The sequence below is a fragment of the Strix uralensis genome, chromosome 5, assembly GCF_047716275.1.
Source record: "Strix uralensis isolate ZFMK-TIS-50842 chromosome 5, bStrUra1, whole genome shotgun sequence".
Classification (NCBI taxonomy): domain Eukaryota; kingdom Metazoa; phylum Chordata; class Aves; order Strigiformes; family Strigidae; genus Strix; species Strix uralensis.
Window position 1 is genome coordinate 74491266 of NC_133976.1, and position 17428 is coordinate 74508693.

At 50.2% G+C, this 17428-nt stretch overlaps 1 protein-coding gene and 1 long non-coding RNA gene across 4 annotated transcripts in view; both read left to right on the forward strand.

Annotated features, from left to right (window-relative positions):
- The window catches only part of LOC141944680 (uncharacterized), a 53520-nt gene extending 49740 nt beyond the window's left edge, over positions 1-3780 (forward strand). For both annotated transcript variants that reach the window (XR_012629304.1, XR_012629303.1), the window contains exons 3-4: positions 1872-2135; positions 3550-3780. This is a non-coding gene — a long non-coding RNA (uncharacterized LOC141944680). The remainder of the gene's footprint in view (positions 1-1871; positions 2136-3549) is intronic.
- Positions 3781-6347: 2567 nt separating this feature from the next.
- The window catches only part of CECR2 (CECR2 histone acetyl-lysine reader), a 95000-nt gene continuing 83919 nt past the window's right edge, over positions 6348-17428 (forward strand). For both annotated transcript variants that reach the window (XM_074871715.1, XM_074871716.1), the window contains exon 1: positions 6348-6552. In XM_074871715.1, coding sequence (XP_074727816.1) covers positions 6379-6552 — 174 coding nt within the window. In that variant the 5' untranslated portion in view covers positions 6348-6378. The remainder of the gene's footprint in view (positions 6553-17428) is intronic.

Here is a 17428-nt window from a genome sequence, read left to right on the forward strand (position 1 = left end):
ACTTTAGCAACAGACCATGTGCAAGCTGGTTCATTGCAGTGCAGTGCTAAGTGAGAATGCCCATTTTTTGTTGTGCTTCTCCTGTTTCTGACTCCTGTCCCTCACACTTCCGAGCACTGTCCAGGCAGACCCTGTTCCCTCTCATGCCTCCACTCACCAGCTGTTGTCTGCGCCTATCCGTCTCTTCCCCATTCACTCTCTGCCCTAACATCTGGCTCTCCTTTTTATTGACTCCCTCATCTTTTCTCTTGATAATTTAAATTTTCACATTGCTAAGCTGCCCAGACCTCACATTTTGTACCTTCCTCATCGCACCTTCTTATTCAGCCCTGCAGCACCTCACTCACTAGCTCAGCCTCCTGTTTGACCTTGCCTTCACTATGCATTTCTTCCTTTTTCTCTATTCAGCTTCTCCCTCCCTGACTTTACCACCTCTTTCAGCCGCTCCCCGCTCTTTCCCTTTCTTCCTCACAGCATTTACACCCCTTCCACTCCCCAAGTGTTTGTTACTGCAGACTTTTCCATACTCCTTCCTAATTAGGACGCAGATGTATAGACTCCTCCACTTCCCACCTCTCACAGTATTTACCAGTTTCTCCCATCTCCTGCTTCCCTTGTGTCTCTCTCATCCTACACAGTCTCTTGACTACACCAGTGTCCTCTACTCCAAATCTGTTTTCCTCTCCTTCAGCACTTTCTGGTCAAAGAAACAGGACTTTTCCTGTTGTTCCACTCCTGTTAGCTTTCATGCATCTTATTTCAGCCACTTGTGTGCTGTCCCTACTTATAAAATTACAACTAGTGGCTCGAAATAAGTAATTATCAAAACGCATCATGGCTTTCTTCTCTTGACTCTCCTGGTTTAGGTACAGGAGGCAAAGTTTCTCACCTGTTTTCACACCTCTTCTGTGATCTCTCCAGCTGCCTTCATGACGTCAGTCCCACCACCACCCAGAAAAAACGGCACCCTCATTTTCACCATGTTGAGCCTCAGTTTCCTTGACTTGCTGAGTCAGAAAGGCAGATCAAGGGATTAAAGCCAGACCCCCGATGCTAAGTACTCCACTTCAGTCTTTGTTCTGTTCAGGAAGGCTGTTCAACTGTGCTATGTAAACCACAAAATCTCTTTGCTCAGGAAGCCTTGAAAAGGGAACAAGGAACTTCAAGATGGATCAAAATACAAAGAGTCCTAGAAGGTGGAGGTGGCTTGGGGTGAAAGTAGGAGGCTAAATAACAAGTCTTCTACTTCATAACTCAGAGAGCAAAAAGAAGCAAAGGCAGTGAGATTTGCTGGTGCTAGACTATTGAGGGAGGTCAACACAAAGGAGGGAGCAACAACATTCAGACATGCTGGAGAAGGGAGCTGAAGCAATTCACACAGCAAAATGAAAAAGTTCTGTTTTAAAGAAATATTGGGTTCAATCTATTCTTAAATTGTTTCCCCTGAATTAGGAAAACCTGAACCCAGCCCAAAGCCCAATGCTTCTGAGAATGTGCTGCCAGTGAGAACAGAGTCTGAGGTTTAGCTGGTCCTTCTGCAAGTGCTTTTGAGTCCTTACAAGGGAAGACTGCAGGTCCTCCTGTACCTAGTTTATAGAAAACTAGTCAGTGGGGCTTTAGCTTAAAGCCATGAAGTGGAAATGCAAGGAAGTGAAGAGTTTTTTAACAGAGATCCTTGTTAATGATAATATCACTTCAGCTGGAGAGAAACTGACCTGTACCATCAGTAACCCATTCTCTTTCAGAGGCGGGCTACAAGAGATCTAGCTGTCATTAACCTCATATTGCATTTGAGCTTTGCCAAACCAGGCACATATTGCAGATCTTTCTGGAGAAAGTGGAAAATGTTCCTCTGTTCTTTTTGTTTGCAGGTGGCATGATTTGTCATACAGAAACGGGGACATTTGGTGTCCCTGCATCTCCTATGATCTTTTTGTTTTTGGAACTTTGAATTTGGCATTTTTTCTCAAGGAAATGAGCTCAGACATCCAGCAATGACCTCGAGCAACAAAAACATGAGGCTTTGATTTGGTCCATCAGCCTCAGAGTTCTTTCTCAGTGTGGCTCTACGTGGTACAAGCACTCAACTTACAGTTTGTAAAGAAAAGAAAAGGCGCAGAAGATATGAGAGAAGTGTAAGTAAGTAAGTGAGCAGTCAGGATTGGATATTGAGCTGAAAAATCGGTACGTAGGCGAAGTCTTACCAATAGCCTAGAAAAAAAATTATCAAGAGGAAGAATATAGCATACTGGGAAAGGACACTGGTCAGAGCAGGCTTTGGTTTTGTTAGTTATGAACAGGAAACTCACAACCAAAAGTGGCTTGGAAGGGGAGAAGCACATGGATTTGTGAACACAGATATTTATCAAAAAAAGGAAATGCTGTTTTGTATTCACCAAGTCTTTGTCTAGTGTTGAACAGCAGTGGGAGAGCAGAGATTTTTGTGCTTGAATAATTAATCTAAAGAAGTGATTTAAGAACAGCATAAGAATCTAGCAAAGTGCAGCAACCTTAAGTAAGCATGGGCAACCCCCAGCATCCTTGCATAAAAAGAACAATATAAGAGAAAACACAGCCCAACAGGAATAATGGGGACGATAGAGGGAGCCAAATTAAATTAAAAAAAAGTTAGGCAAAATTGGGACTGTAGCTCTTCTGACAAAACAAGAGATTAGGAGTCTTCATTAAGGTTCACAAAATTCTTAGTAGGATAGAGAGTGGGGATACTACAAAGCTATTTGACCTAGTGTCAAGAACAAGCAAAGATGCAGCAGTAAGATAAGCCATGGCTGGACATTACAGGAATTCAGGGAGGAATGTCAGGATAGAGCAAGACAGAAATGCAACATAAACTCCCCTTACATGGCCAGAGGACAAAAAGTTTCCTGCATGGAAGAATCAGGCATTAAGTAATACTGTAGAATTCTATAACTGGACCAAAGGAAACTGTGTCTGAAGATTTGTCACTCCAAGATTTCTCACACAGAACTATTGGTATTTTATAGTGATCCTGTATGTTGACAAAGTACTGTAAATTAGTCTGCACTCTCCTCTTCAGCAGTTACTGTGTTGTAGCTGGAGCTTGTTTAATCCAGGACAGGTAGGTACAATACATGAGAGATCAGACACTGCTTTGCTCAAGACCAAGTCTTGAAGTCATTGTGCCTTGAAAGAGAGTCAGGGTTTCAGTATAACATATTGCTCTCCTGAAAACAGTAAATTAACTAAGTCATAAGGTTTTTGGGGAAAACAGATGCAAAGACTTGTACTTAGATAGGTAACTAATAAACCGATTAAATGGTGTACATTTTGCCAAAAACCTTGGTGGTGAAGGCCTAGGAAATCTGTGCTGTGTGTATGAAGTTTACAGCAAAGGAGACCAAGGTCTGCATCTGAGGAATGGCATAAGAAATCTGATGCTACCTTTTACATCTTATCCTCTTTGCCACTCCATTTCTCAAGCGACCTTCATAGCCCCCCGAAGAGCAAGCAGTTGCCGTACCGGATCAGCCCAGTAGCCCTCCTAATCCAGTCTTCTCACTTCAACAGTTGCCACTCTCTGATACTTCAAAGAAAGGTGCAAGAAACCCCGTAGTGGACAACTACAGAATGACCTGCCCAAAAGGGAAGTTTCTTCCTAATCCCTCGCCATCAGTTAGTGGTTATGTTGTGCCTTGAAGCCTGACGGTTTATGTCCCTTCTAAAATTTATTTATATCCTGTCTAATATGACCATGAATGTTCTCAGTGTCCATATAAAAATGTCTAATCATTTTCTGAACCCTGCTAATCTCCTGGCCTCAATGAAACCTCATGGTAACAAACGCCATGTGTTAATTACACTTAGTACAAATATTTCCTTGCACCATTTTAAATTTGCTTCCTTCCAATTTCACTGGGTATCCCTTGATCCTGCAATATGGAAAAGGGCAATGAAATTAGAGCTTGTCATTCTTGCTGAGCTGCACTGCTGTCTCTTGATGTGTTTCTTCTCTAAACTATCTGTTCCCACCCTCAGCCAATGTTTTCCTGGGTCAGGCTGTTAGGCAGTGGCCTAGGGCACAGCACTGAGCTTATGCCTTCCCCTCATTCTCTGTTGCCAAGTTAATTTTGAAGAAAAACAGGGAGAGAAAACCCTGAAAGTCTCAAAAGTACATGCTTGAGGTTGCAGACTCTGAAATCAGACTGCTCTGTGTCAGCTGGTATTAGCTCAGCAGCACTATGATGATGCTGACTGATGCCACTGGCCTTTCCCTCTCTGATGCCTCCAAGTCAGAGATGGAGCAGCACATCTGCGATGAGGTTTCCCCTTAGCCTAATCCAGCTGCTCTTCAGGCTGCTCCTGAAGGGGGAGGTGCTGCTCCCCCTCCCACCCCATCTCAGGCATTTCACCACTTCCTTGCATCCGCGCTGGTGATCACCAGGCCGTGGGATTAGTCTAGTCAGTTCTGGACTAACCATCCTCAGCCCCAGCCTGAGCTTTGTGCGTCTCTGCTCCACCATTCTGCGCTGAGCCCGCACATTCACGAGCAGCAGCCTGTCACGCTCAGCCAGGAGGAGATGGCACTGGAAATAGCAAGGGAATGCAAGATGTGAAGGGGAGAGGCTAAAAATGAGAAAGTTAACCGAATAAAGGAAAGGAAAGGCTAGGAAAAGTGGGACTAGTACAGAAATGTCCTGGCGCTAAGGTAGGAAGGAGTGGAAGGAAGGAAGTTCTGAACTGTGGTTAAACACCAGCTTTACAATGGTTTCATTGGAGGTTAAGACCCTAAGCTCATGCAGCTGTGCACAGTCATACTTTGCAACTGTTTTGAAGCTGGTCTACAGAGGCAAACTGAGAGGTTGTAAGGTGATGCAGTGACAGCATGCAAAGTTATAGCAGCTTGTTGTTTCGCTGAAGCTCTATGCCTCACCAGGGCAGTCCCATAAGAAGGTAATACTTATCTGTTGCTGAATGATTTTCCGCAACAGATTTCAAAATAGGGCAGTGTTACCCTCTTTGTTTCAGGGCCAGGAGAAATGGAGACACTGGGCATACGGTGAGACACTAAAGCGCCTCAGGACAGAGGAGGGTGTCTGGCTCCACACCGCAGCAGCATCTGAAGAAGTGCTGCTTGGGCTCCCTCACTCAAAAATACAAAGTGAGAACAAAAATCCTGGAGGGTTCCCTCTTTGCTGCACCCAGCAGCTCCCCGCCACCCCACGCAGCCGCAGCCACCCCTGGTGACCAGCCAGGGGGCCCGGGACAGGGGACGCAGGCCTGGCACCGGGCCTGAGGCACTGTCCCTGAGGCACTGTCCCGGGCAGCCCGACGGCCAGCCCCAGTGCCCTGGGGACCGGAGCAGGAGATCCAGCCGGGCTGAGGGAAGAGGCTGAGGCCGGACACCGGCGAGGCCCAAGGCGAGAACTGAAGCGGGGTGGAGGGCTGCAGCGAGGGGCAGAGGCGGGTGACCCCTGAGGCAAGGGGCAGGCCGCAGGCGGGGGGCGGCGGCTCCCAGGTCGTCGGGGTCGCTCTCCGAGACCTCCTCGATAAGCTCAGCCCCGGGCACTTCGCCTCGCCTCGCTCCGGCGGGGGAGCGGGCGGGCAGCGCCCAGGCGAGGCCGGGGCGCCCCGTCCCTCCGCGGCGCGGTGAGGGGGGGGCGGCGCAGTGAACCGCCGCGTGCGAGGGGACAAGGGCCTCCGCGCCGCCCGCCCCGCGCCCGGCAGCGCCCGGCCCCGCCCGCCCCACGGTGGCCACACCCCGGCGGGCGGGGCCGGGCGGGCGCGGGGGCCTGTTGTTGTGATGAGCGCCGGCTCCACCCCCTCCGCGTGCAGCGCCGCGCAGCCCCCCCCGCCCGCTGGGCCCCGCCCGCCCCGCCCTCACGCCTTTTGTCCACTCCCTGCGCCCCGCCCCGCCGGGCCCGGCGCGCCCCGCCCCCCGGCCCGCTCTCGCCTCCCCATTCGCCCTCCCGCCCCGAGCCCCGCCCCGAGCCCCGCCCCTCCCCTGCGCGGGACCCCGCCCCCCTCCCGGGTCCCGTGTGTCTCCCCCCCCTCCCCGGGGCCCATCTGTTCCCGGCGGCGCGGCGGCAGCGCTGTAGGGCGCGGGCGGCGGCGCGGGGAGGCGGAGGAGGATGGGCCCGCGCAGCGGCGGCCGCCCGCGGCAGGGGCAGCAGCAGCAGCGCCCCCGCCGGCCCTAGCGCCCCCGCGCCGGCGCCGAGCCGCCCCATGCGCGGGCGGCAGCGAGGGGGCAGCGCGGGGCCGCCGGGGGGCGGCCGCTGAGCGGCGTGGCGCCGGGGGGCGGGCGGAGCCGGAGCGCCGAGCGGCGGCGGCGGCACGCAGCCGCCCGCGGAGTGCGGCAGCGAGCGGGCGGGCGGGCAGGCAGGCAGGCAGCCGCGGGAGATGTGCCCGGAGGAGGACGGCGGCTGCGGCGGCGGCGGCGGCGTGGCCGGCACCGGCGGCCCCGAGGCGGCGGTGGCGCTGGACGAGCTCCGCTCCTGGTGGGAAGTCCCGGCCATCGCGCACTTCTGCTCCCTCTTCCGCACCGCCTTCCGCCTGCCCGACTTCGAGATCGAGGTGAGAGCCCCGCGGCCGCCGTCCCCCCGCCCGGGGCGCGCCCCGCCGGACAGCCGCCGGCCGGTCGGACCCCGGCCCCGCGAGGCCGTTTTCGTGCCGCGGCGCCGTTCCCCGCTGTGCTCTCGCTGCCCGGCGAGTCCCGCACGCCGCTCCCCGTGCCCCGCGCCGGCGGGCGGTGGAGCGGGGGGCGCCCCCCCACCTCCCCCTCGCGGTGAACCGCCGGACCCCGTCGCGATGCGGCGCGGGGTCTTCCCTCCGCCTGCGGCAGATCCAACAACTTCCCCGGCCCTCCCGGGCGCGCTCGCAAACTTTCGGCGCGCCCGTCTCGGGGCGCCGGTGGGAGGCGGCGGGCAGGACCCGACTCCCCCCCCCTCCCCCCCCCCCCCCCGCCCGCGGCTCCGTACCCGGCGGGGCGCACGGCGGGGGCAGCCGCGGGCGGAGCGGGGCCGGCTGCGGCCGGGCCGCATTGTTCCGCCGGGCCGGTGTCCGCACACAAAGGTGGCGGGGGGGGACGGACTCGGCACGGAGCCGGCGGTGGGTCCCCCGTGCCCAAAATGGTGGCGGCGAGAGGCGGGCCCGGCCCGGTAACCCCCCACCTCCCCCGGGGGTACCCGCGGCTGTTGGGGGGGGGGGGGGAGGCGGTCCCAGCCCTCTCAGCCTGTGCTCAAGTTGGCCCCTTTTGTTGGGGGGGGTAAGGCGGTCCCCACCTGGCCGGTGCCGCTGCGGGGTGGGGGGGCGCGGGGGGTCTTTCTCCCGCATCCCAGCAAGCCCCAGCGAGGCCGGGCGGCCCCGCGGGGCACCGCGCCGCTCATTGTGCGGCTCCGCGGCGGCTCCGGGGGAGCCACGGTGCCTCCCCCACCGCCGCTGTCCCCCGCGGAGGCAAAACTCCCGGCTTTCGTACCTTTTTACCCGTTTTCCTCTGTAACTTTCTTGTGTCTTTTTCTTTTTAATTCTTATTTTCGTGTGCGTGGCTAATGTTCCGTAAATATTTTGCGCTCCGGCTACAAATGTTACAAACAAAGTGTGTCCTGGTAGGAAATCTTTTGTGCTTGCTGTGAAAAGCTATTCTTGCCAGCGCGTTGGCAATAAACCGGGTGAATAACGCGGTGGCGTGTGTTTTTTAAAGACAGTAATTGCCCCGTGAATGCGAATTCCAAAGATGCTTAAAAGTTCAATGGGATGCGCGAAGCCCTAAAGAGCAAAACTCCTCGAGCAGGATGTGAATTTCTGAAGAGGGGGAATCCCTTATGCGGTGCGAAATCTTGAAAGGGGATAAGGTCTCTCAATGATGCAACTTCTTGCGAAAGGGAACTCCCCTCCCCCTCCTATTGATGCCAGACCATTAAAGGGGGAGGCTCTCCGGGCCCAGCAGCAGCAAAGTCTTGAAGGAACCTGAATTTACAATGATAAAAGGGCCAAGGCACTAGCCTTTCACCTTTGGAGGCAATTAGCATCTGGCTTGCTTCACAAATGAAGTAAATGTGGGCTCCCCTTTGGTTCCCGGAGCACGCTTAGGGTGGGGGAGTTAACATCACTTGGAACAAATTAACTTACTTTTTTGGGGGCTGCCTGGGACGAGGAGCGCGTGCAGGTTGGTTCTGGGAGTGTTGCAGAGCAGAAGCAGGCCACTGAAAACATCGCCAAAAACGTCTGTGCGCGTGGATGGCCTGCAGTGTTTGGCAGAAATGGGTTTTAAAGGATGGCATTTGTCCGAAGGATGGTGGGAGTCGCGGTTAAAATCAGGATGCTGTGAGAGGACGGATGCAGCTGTCAGAACTCGGCCTCCTCAGGCATGCGGAGTAAAACCTCCTTCTTGGGCATGGTGTGAGCAGCCCAGCACAGGCAGCTTCAAAACTTGCTGTTCCTTGAAGCTCACCATCTTGTTACCCCTTGCCTGGCGTAGGTGTTCCAGTCTCATCACTGGTTTTGAGGATCTCTGAGAACTGCTTTGCACAAAGAGCTTGCCCAAACAGTTTGTGGTGTGAAAACAATGGCCAGCGATGGGACTCGATCTTTTTTCTAAGAGTACTGCTCTGTGTGATTTTTGGTTTGTACTTTATTTGGCTGCATAAAGAAGGCTTTCCCTCTTGGTTTTGGACCTGGGAGTGCTGGTGCCCATTCTGGCCATCTCACTGTTGCCTCTGAGATGGGCTTTGAGTTTCAGGGGTGTCTGAATAAAACAGAGGTGGCCGTTCTTCAAGAAGTTTGGGCAAATGCTAGGACTTGAGGCAAATATTAGGGGGAAATAAAACCCAAGCGAGCCATCAAAAAGTGAACGAAACCGTGCTCATCTATAAATGACACTTTCTTGCTTTAGCTTTGGTTATTGTGTGGAGGTGTGCTTCGTGACCGAATGCAAGTGGTTTGGGAAGTTACTGCTCCTTCCCTCAAAAGTTACTGCCCCTCACAGGTAACCCAGGGGTGAGTGCCCTGGTCCATTTGGATGCAAAGTAAAACAGGTGGTTTCAGTGAACCTGTTTTCTTGTGTGTGGGAGCAGAAATTGAGATCTTGGGCTCAGAGGGTTTCAGCTGGAGGGTGGTCATGCTCAGACTCCTTGAGCTTCGCAGCAAATGTTTGTCCGACTCTGCCCAGTATCTATAAGGGATGGCCTAACTCTGGATGCAATGGGCTCTTCTTGGAGGATACTCTCTTCTTCCCAAGAGGGCTGAGCTCCTCTCAAGTGAAATCCTGGTTGGTAGCTCTCCCCCGCCCCGCCCCGATACTGGTGTATCTCCAGAGGGGAGTTTGGTGCTAAACTCTTACAACAATGTTGCAGAAAGGGAAAGTTTTAAACAAACCTTCATTCTGCTTGGAACAAATATCCCCTGCTCTCTCTGATTTTAGCAGGCAGTGAGGTTAAGGTTTCACTGCTACAGTCTCTGCAGTCCCCAAACCAGACAAAACCTGATCTTCCAATATGGTTTTGTTGGTTTTTTTTTTTTAAAGCTGTAGTTATCTTTTGTTTTTCTCCCTCCCCCCCCGATTTTTTTTTTTTTCTTCTCTTCTGGTGGGTCTGCCCATAGCTAACTGGAAGGCTCTGTAATGATAGGCCATCTGGACCCATCCCTCCTGTGCCGAGCAGATTTGCTGATGGTATTTGAGAAGTTTGGGGGCTTTAGTACAGGGAGGCAGCACAGAGCTTTTTTAATTTCTTTTTTCTTCTCTTTAAATGCAAGCCTTTTGCCCTCTACTTATTGGCCCGAAAGAAAGTGAAGCTTCCAGATGTGGGGCTGCTGTCAGCAGCTGGATGTCAGAAACCTGGGAAGCAGATGTTTTGTTTTTCTTTTTGCTGGACCAGTGCATAGCCAGAGACTTACGGGGAAGGGGTGTCCAAAACTGAAAGAAAGAAGCGCATCCATCAGGCCCTGCCCTGGGCATTGTTCAGGGAGGGGGTGGGCGCAGCCGGCCCCCATGCTGGCTCTGGCAGATGCAGGCGCCTGATGAGGCGCGGGGCTCCTCTTTTCAAATCTCTGCTGCAGCATCACCCGGCGATGGACTCGGGAGGGGTTCAGCTACTGCCAGCGGGTCAAAAGTTCAGTGGGCCAGAAGCGGGTGCTCCAGGATGCGGTTGGCTTCATGCCGTGTTTTTCCGTGGATCTCTGAGGATGGCACAGAGTGCTTCTGCCTTCTGGGGTGGGGTTTTTTCCTCCCCCCCCTTTTAAATGGCTGCCTCGTCGGCCATCTGCTGTAGAAAACTTTCATGCCATTTCAAAAGTGGGCTTTTAGTTGTGTTGGTCTGGTTGTTGTGGTTTCTTTCTTGGTGGTTTGTAAAAATCTGCCTTGAGAGGGTTTGTCCCTACCTATTCTAACAGCAGTCCAGTGAGAGAAGGTCTGACTGTATGGGGCATGTCATTTTTCGGTAGGCCTTGCCTTGAGTGACAAGGATGCTTTCCACAGTCAAGTTAGTGCAAGCAATGGTAGGAAGTGAATTGTTTCTCTCTTCAGGACTGACTGTACTGTGGGACACCTCTTGTAGCAAAGTGTCTCCTGGCCTTGTGCCCTCCCTGCTGCAACTGAAATATCCTCCTGCCAGCTGTAGGGATTGTTTGTATCAAAAATATTAGGAGAATATTTAATGTTTTCAACCGTATTTCAGCACAACGTGAAAACACTGGACAGAAGCCAGTGTGGCGCGGCCACCCAGCTCTTTGGCATGTGCTCCCAGGAGCTGTGGACTAAAACATTTAGGAACTTCTGCCCGGGTAGGTCGAGGGGAGGTGACTTTCCAGAACATGCTTGAAAATAGTCAAAACATTGTTGTTAACTTAGTTTATTTGGAAAAGGGGGAAAAGCCACATTACACAGGGAAAACATAAATCTTTTCCTGTGGTTTTTAAAAGCGCCTTTGGGCAAATTGCCTCTGCTGTTAACTTCACTACTGCTTTAAGATGCTTTTCCTCGCCTCTTGCCCCTTCCTAGCACTTTGGGCTCTGGCTCTACCTTTAGGTATGTTCCTCCCACCCACAGACAGGGCACCGGCGGCTATTGCCCACCTTTTTCCTCCTGTAGTGCGGTATCTGCCGTGTTGGTTCTTGAACGGGCTCTTTCTCTCAGAAATATTATGGGGCTGTTACAAACCAGCGGCTGCTACTGTTCCTGTGGATCCCCCAGGAGGAGGAAGAGTGTGGAGAGAGGGAGAACTGTGCTGTGGTCATGTGAAGGAGAGAGCAAAGAATAAAGGGTTGTTCTATCTGTGTGAACCTGGTGAAGCTTTAAAAGCAAAAATATTTTTTAATGTGTTAAACTCCAGGAGTGTTAGAGTTTTAATACTTTGAAAAATGTGTTTTTCCTAGTGAGGACAGGATGGCCAAATATGCTTTGAACCTCCACTCTCCTGTCATGTTAGGTCCTGCTACAATTTCTCTGTGGAGCCCACTGCTCTGTGCCCTCTGGTTGAGTCCTTTGTGATCTGTGACACCAAAATGGCACAACTTTCCTGTTCTGTCAGTGGTTTGTATGGAGTTAATTGCACAGGTAGTGTGGTACAGTACCTGAGTGCTAAGCCTTCACCCCTCCATAGCTATTCTGGTCTGGTACTCCGTTGTTATTTGTATTACAGTAGCATGTACAACATCTACTGGTGCTTCGTTATGTTGTATGATAGCTGAGATGGCCAGGTAGTTGCTGATCGGAAGAATTTAGAATCTAATTAAGATCAATGTGACAAGCAGGTGCAGCAGGCTGACCAAAATATGAGTGAATTCATGTAGGTCAGCTCTACTCATAGAGGGTAAGTCTGAGCTACTTTAAATGCCTTTTCAGTAGAATAGTTCAGGCATTAGGATGTTCGTCCCTTTTGCTGTTGGCAGTAGGCAATGTTAAAGTGGAAGGGAGTGGGCACTGACTGTCTGAAATGCGAGTGAACAATAGATCTGCTCACTAAAACTTCACTCTTGTGCAAAGTGCCTGGCTTTAGAAAAAGCAAATTGTCTGAGGAAAGGTAAAGTCATCGGCAGTGCAGGGAGAGGTGCTGTACGGTGAGTAGACAGGGTTGGAAAAAATGATGGATTTCAAACATACTGAAAAGAAAGTGTCAACCCCATTGTGCAGAGAGACACATTTATGGACTGGTGTATGAATTTGGGTTATATACCAGTCACTCCACAGTGACTCTGCTTTCCCCGGGGCAGCATTGGCTTCATCGGAGCAGAGCGTGCAGGCTTGTTGCTTGAAAATCAAGTTTAAAAAACAAGAATGCAGTGGAGGCTTAGTATTGTTTTGACTGTTCTTTCTACCTGTCCCATCCACTGTTTGGTTTTGTTGCTTTGGCAGTGCCCCATCCCTCTCCCCATGTCTGTTTCAGCAGCAGTTCCTACTTTGCTGGTCTTCACTTTTGCTGCCTTAGTTATTCTGCTCATAATAGAATCATTAACACTCTACGTGTCAGTATTGGACTCTAGAGTTCATTGAGATTAATGGAGGGGGAGGCAGAGAGATACTTCTCAGAGCTGTTGTTTCAAGTGGTCTGGAAATTGGAAAGCATTATATCAGTTTCCATTTCAAATGCAAGTCACATCTTTCCCAACCGTAGATCTTAAACTTTTTAACAAGTGTTTACATTTTATATAATGAGACTCTAGTGTAATTGGATACAAAAAGAAGGAATAGGTAGTTCAGGAGGCTGATATGTGAGTTAAAACATTATCTTAAGCCTATGAAAAGGAACAAGAAGTGACTGCACGCAGCCAAAGGGTGTCTGAACAATGGACGAGGAAGGTTATTTTGACAGCAACATTTTGAATGGATCTGAGTTAGGTGACAGGGGAGTTGGGGAGTGACTGTAGCAGTGGAAGGCAGAAGAGAAAAAGGAATGTGATCAGAATTTTGGAGATTTGGATGGAGTAGGTGAAGGTTGATACTACAGATTTTCTAGTGGTGTTAGTTGGAAGCAATTGCCTCTTCCTCTAGCACAACTGACCCTGAAAATCATGCCTGCTGTTAGCTGACATGTTTGTGCACCCACAAGTTTAATGGTTTAAGCTGAATTTGTTTAAAAAACAATTTAAAATAATCTGGTGGAAGTCTTTCCCCAATGGGGGGGGGGGGGGGGGGGGGGAAGATACTCTGTGTAGTAGCTTAAATATGACTTCACAGTTTGCTTTGTTTACAAAGACTTGATTACCACAAACCTGTACCAATTCAGTGTAGCTGATGTAAACCTCTGCATAGCGCATCTAAATTAGGCCTCAAAAGTTTGTTCCTTTTGGAATTTGCTCTATCCAAACCAGCTAAAAGTAACACCGTTAAAGTGTTGCAGCTTTATATGTAGACCTGCTTAACTGCGGTCTTTCTCTCCCCTCGAATAATGCCGGCATAGCTGTGCCATTCTGCCCCTGGCATCTGTTAAGTGCCTGCATGAAGGGTGAAGAATTAACTTTTGTAATGGCAATGGATGCTTTCATAGACTTCTTTCAGGCAAAAATCTCCTCAAGAAAAGGGCTATAGGCAGAAATGACAACAGCCAGGGAGTTAAAAGTTCCCAAATTAAAAGTTTGTAGTATAAACCTTATTGTAGGTTGGTATTGTAGGTAGGTATGAAAATGTTTTAATTTTTTTCCCCCTTCCTCGTTACCAGAAGCAACAGCATCTGCTGTGGTGGTGGGAACAATGCAGCCTAGTGATTCCTCCTTCCTTACAGTAGAGAATCCTGTTAAACACACAAGGCTGTGCCTCAGAGTGTATCCTTTCAGCAGGCTTGTTCCTTTTAATGGGTGCCCATTCCTGGGGTCTCCATTGTTTCACCAACAATAGCACTAGGGGCAGCTGATTTGGTTGACAGAAAATGTGTTAATTTAACAGATCTATTCCCTTTAGCTGCTCTCCTTCCTATTGTGCCCCAGTTCTCCCCCAGTTCCTGGGGAGGAGGGCCCTGAGAGCAGGGTCTGTTAGGTGGAGGGCTCCTGCAATTAGGAGGGGTTTGCAGCCTTTTGTGTGAGGCACAGAAAACAGCTGATGGGGAAAAGTGGTCCTAGTGTAGTTTGCTTACTGCCAGAACACATGTTTTTCTGCTTTTTGGGGGGATTTTAAGTCTGCCTTTACCGGGGATGGGGGAATAACTTGATGCTATGGGCTGGTGGCGGTCAAGGTCTTTGCTTTGCTCTGAGGTGGCCTTGCAGCCCAAAGTGGCAACTCCTTTCAGAGCTGGCTCAACTTCTTGACAAACTCTTTATATACTGTAAATGCCTAGCTAAAACACCAGCTTTCCACTGAAAAAAACAAAGTTACTGGTATCATTCCGGGTAGGGCTGCTGAGGTCTGGCTGGAGAAGGCAGTGTGTAAAGTTAATACCAAACGATTTGAAACATAAGGGGTGTAACAGTCCTCAGGCCACCTCTGCCTTGGGCCAGGCCACCAGTTTAATGTAGTTTTGGGACTGATCTAAACAGTGCAAGCTCTTCACCGTAGGTGTGCTTACACTGATTCATCTCTTCCCTATATTGATGTAGCTTAGTTAGGCAACAACAGGGTGGTGGTTGGGGAGTCCTTGGTTTTTACATTAGTGCGGTTGACCGGGTGTGCTCAGCCCAGTGGGAAGGAGTGCACATGTGCTGCTGAGGGAGCAGTGAAACCCAAAGCTTTGGTTTTGGGGGCTGCCAGAAGGAAGATCTCACTCCCTTTCAAGCCCTCACCCCAACCATGCTTCTGACTTTGTGGTCTGCCCCTTCCCCAGTGCCAGCCCAGCTACTTGCTGGGTCCTGGCTGGGCTTTTGCGGGGGGGGCGTAGTCCTGTGGTGGAGTAGGACCTCATGCTTTTGGTGGCTGCAAGCTGCTGGGTCAATCTGCTGTGGCTCTTGAAACTCTAGCATTAGTTTAGTTCTGGTTGCTGAGGCTGGGGATGTAAAAGGAGCTCTGGAGAGTCTTTTTCCTCCTCGTTGGTAAAGCCATTAATTCTCTGGCTTTTTCGCTCCAGCTAAGCCTGCCATAAGGGGGCTGGAGCTTTGTATGGCCAAAGGGTTGGAAGGCAGAGCCAGTTTTCTCATTTCTGGTGAGCCCAGTATACAGTGAGTTGTGTGGCAGCAAAAATATTTATCCATAATACAAGGCAAAGAGGGTTGGAGGGGGCGTTTTCTTGCTTGGGTTTTTTGTTTGTTTTAGGAGGCAAAGGGTGAGACTTCACTTAAAGAGCTTGACTCTTAATAGAGTTTGTCATTGTTGCTAATACAAAACAAATGAGCATGGAAGAGGAGTCAAAGGCTCCCTCTTCTGGTGTGCTGGGAAGGTTCAAATGCTGAAAAATAAGCAAGGAAAAAAAACCCCAGCAAGCAAGACCCCCTCTGTGCTTTCCTGTGGTATTTTCAGACGTCACTTATGTCTAACCCTTAATGGCCCAGCATAAGTTGCCTCATGACCCCTGAATAAGTAACATTAAGGGCACTCTGTAAAAGTGAAATGCATTTTCAAATGCAAACTATATTGTACTTGCAAGTAAAAGTGAGTCTTGTTTCAGAAGGGTTTCCAGTCTGACCATGGAGGATGGCAGCCCTTCATGTCCTTGCATCTGATATTTCTCAGCGCTTCTCTTTACTTCTGTTTTCTGCGTCCTGCTTTTGCGAAGATCATGTCTTGTCCTATGCAGCTCCCAGGCCACATGTGTGCATTGGCATGTAAACATGTTTGGGATGGTTGCAGGGGCCAGGTATGGTGAGCACTCTGTAGAAACTGCATGTCCAAGACTCCAGCACTCCTGTTGCTTTTGGTTGAGTCAGCCAAGGATTCGAAACTTATTAATGGGTGACTGATGGAGAAATGAGCATAAGGGAGTAATAGTTTGCTGGGATTTCTAGATGAGTTTTCTAAAAATCCTTGTATAAAGTGCAGTTGTGAATACCTCTGAAATTAATAGGATTTCAGGGCATTAGAGATGTTACTTTTTTTTTATTTCCTATTTTTGTATTCTCCACTGGAGAGTTTGACATCATGTGGCCATTCTCCCTGTGTTGTTAGTGTGGACTCATGAGTGTGTCTGGTGGAAACCGAGGACATCAATTCTCAAGCTGCCTTCCCACGGCAGCTCCTGCCACTCATCATGGATGGCAGTAAAACTGCTCACCTGGATTAAAAACCACAACACCTTTTTCTTTAAGTGAGCTACATCTAACCAGAAGCAGTTCCCTCAGCTGGCTCCCTCCACAGCCCCACAAAAGGGTTGTACCAGCATGACTGAAGCAGTGGCACGGGAATGGAAACAGGCAGCGGGGAGGGGAAGGGCTTTTTATAGCTGACCCTTCTGCTGAAAGAAATGCTTATCACACTGCAGCCCTGGGTAGCAGGTGGAGTGAGACTTGCACAGGTAACAAGAGGTCATGCAGCAAGGGGGGCATCTGGGAAAGAACCCTAATCAGCCTCTGTAAAAGAATTTTGGGGCTTGTTTTTTTGGTACTATATTGCTATATTTATTTTTTCTTAAGTTAACATTCTGTTTAGAAAAAGCTTAAATAGAAGTTGATGGTGATCCTTTAAATTGTTCCTTCCAAAGTCAGACCCAAACATGCAGTTGAAATTGGTTAAACTTCACTGTAGCTGACACAAAACCAAAACGTGCAAAATTTAATTTTCCTTAGAAATTCAGGCTTTTATTTAAAAAAAAAAAAACCAAACCCAACCATTTTCCTCTAAAAAGTTTCCCTTAGGCCCTGGTCACCCAGCAATGCAGGTATCTATCCATCAGGATTTTCTTGAAGAGGCTGGAGCAGCTTGCCTTGTCAGACAGGGCAGCCATGTAGAATAAACAGGGAATAGCAGTCTCGATTTCCTTTCTTTCAGCCTGATACAAGGTGCAGAGGCACAGAAGACTATTTTGCCCTTAAGATAATTGTGTGTTGGAGAGGATCAAAGGGCTTGAGGGGTTTTTTTTGGTTGAAAGGGGATTTTCTCCATGGACAGCTGCAGTAGTGCATTAGTAGTGCAATGGATTATCTTTCCATGATCTGTAGGATCTCAACCAGCTATTGAGGGGCCCTGCTGAAGGCTGCTGCTTGGGGGAGGCAGAGTGAAAGTCTCCTGTAGCAGGGAGACCTGTAATGCCTGGGAGCTCAGACCACTTGGCTCCCCCTGCCCCAACAGGACGGGTGGTGCTGGATATTCTTAGACCACAGATAGTGCCGCGGAGGATGGGGAAAGGGAGCCCAGCTCTTGGTTATGTTTAACTGCAGCTGATGCCCTGCATCCACCCTGCTCTCTGATGGAAGTGCTTATTAAGGAATGTGAGAAGGGAGATGATTCCAGCTGCTGCGGCATCCCGTAAAGGGCAATGTGTAATTTGGGAGGGTGTTATGAGTCCCTCGGCGGAACAGACTACTCACTGTAGTAAGCGTCTGACCTGCCAAATGTCCGGACTTTCTCATTTGGGGAAGTTTTGGATGATGGCTGATCCAC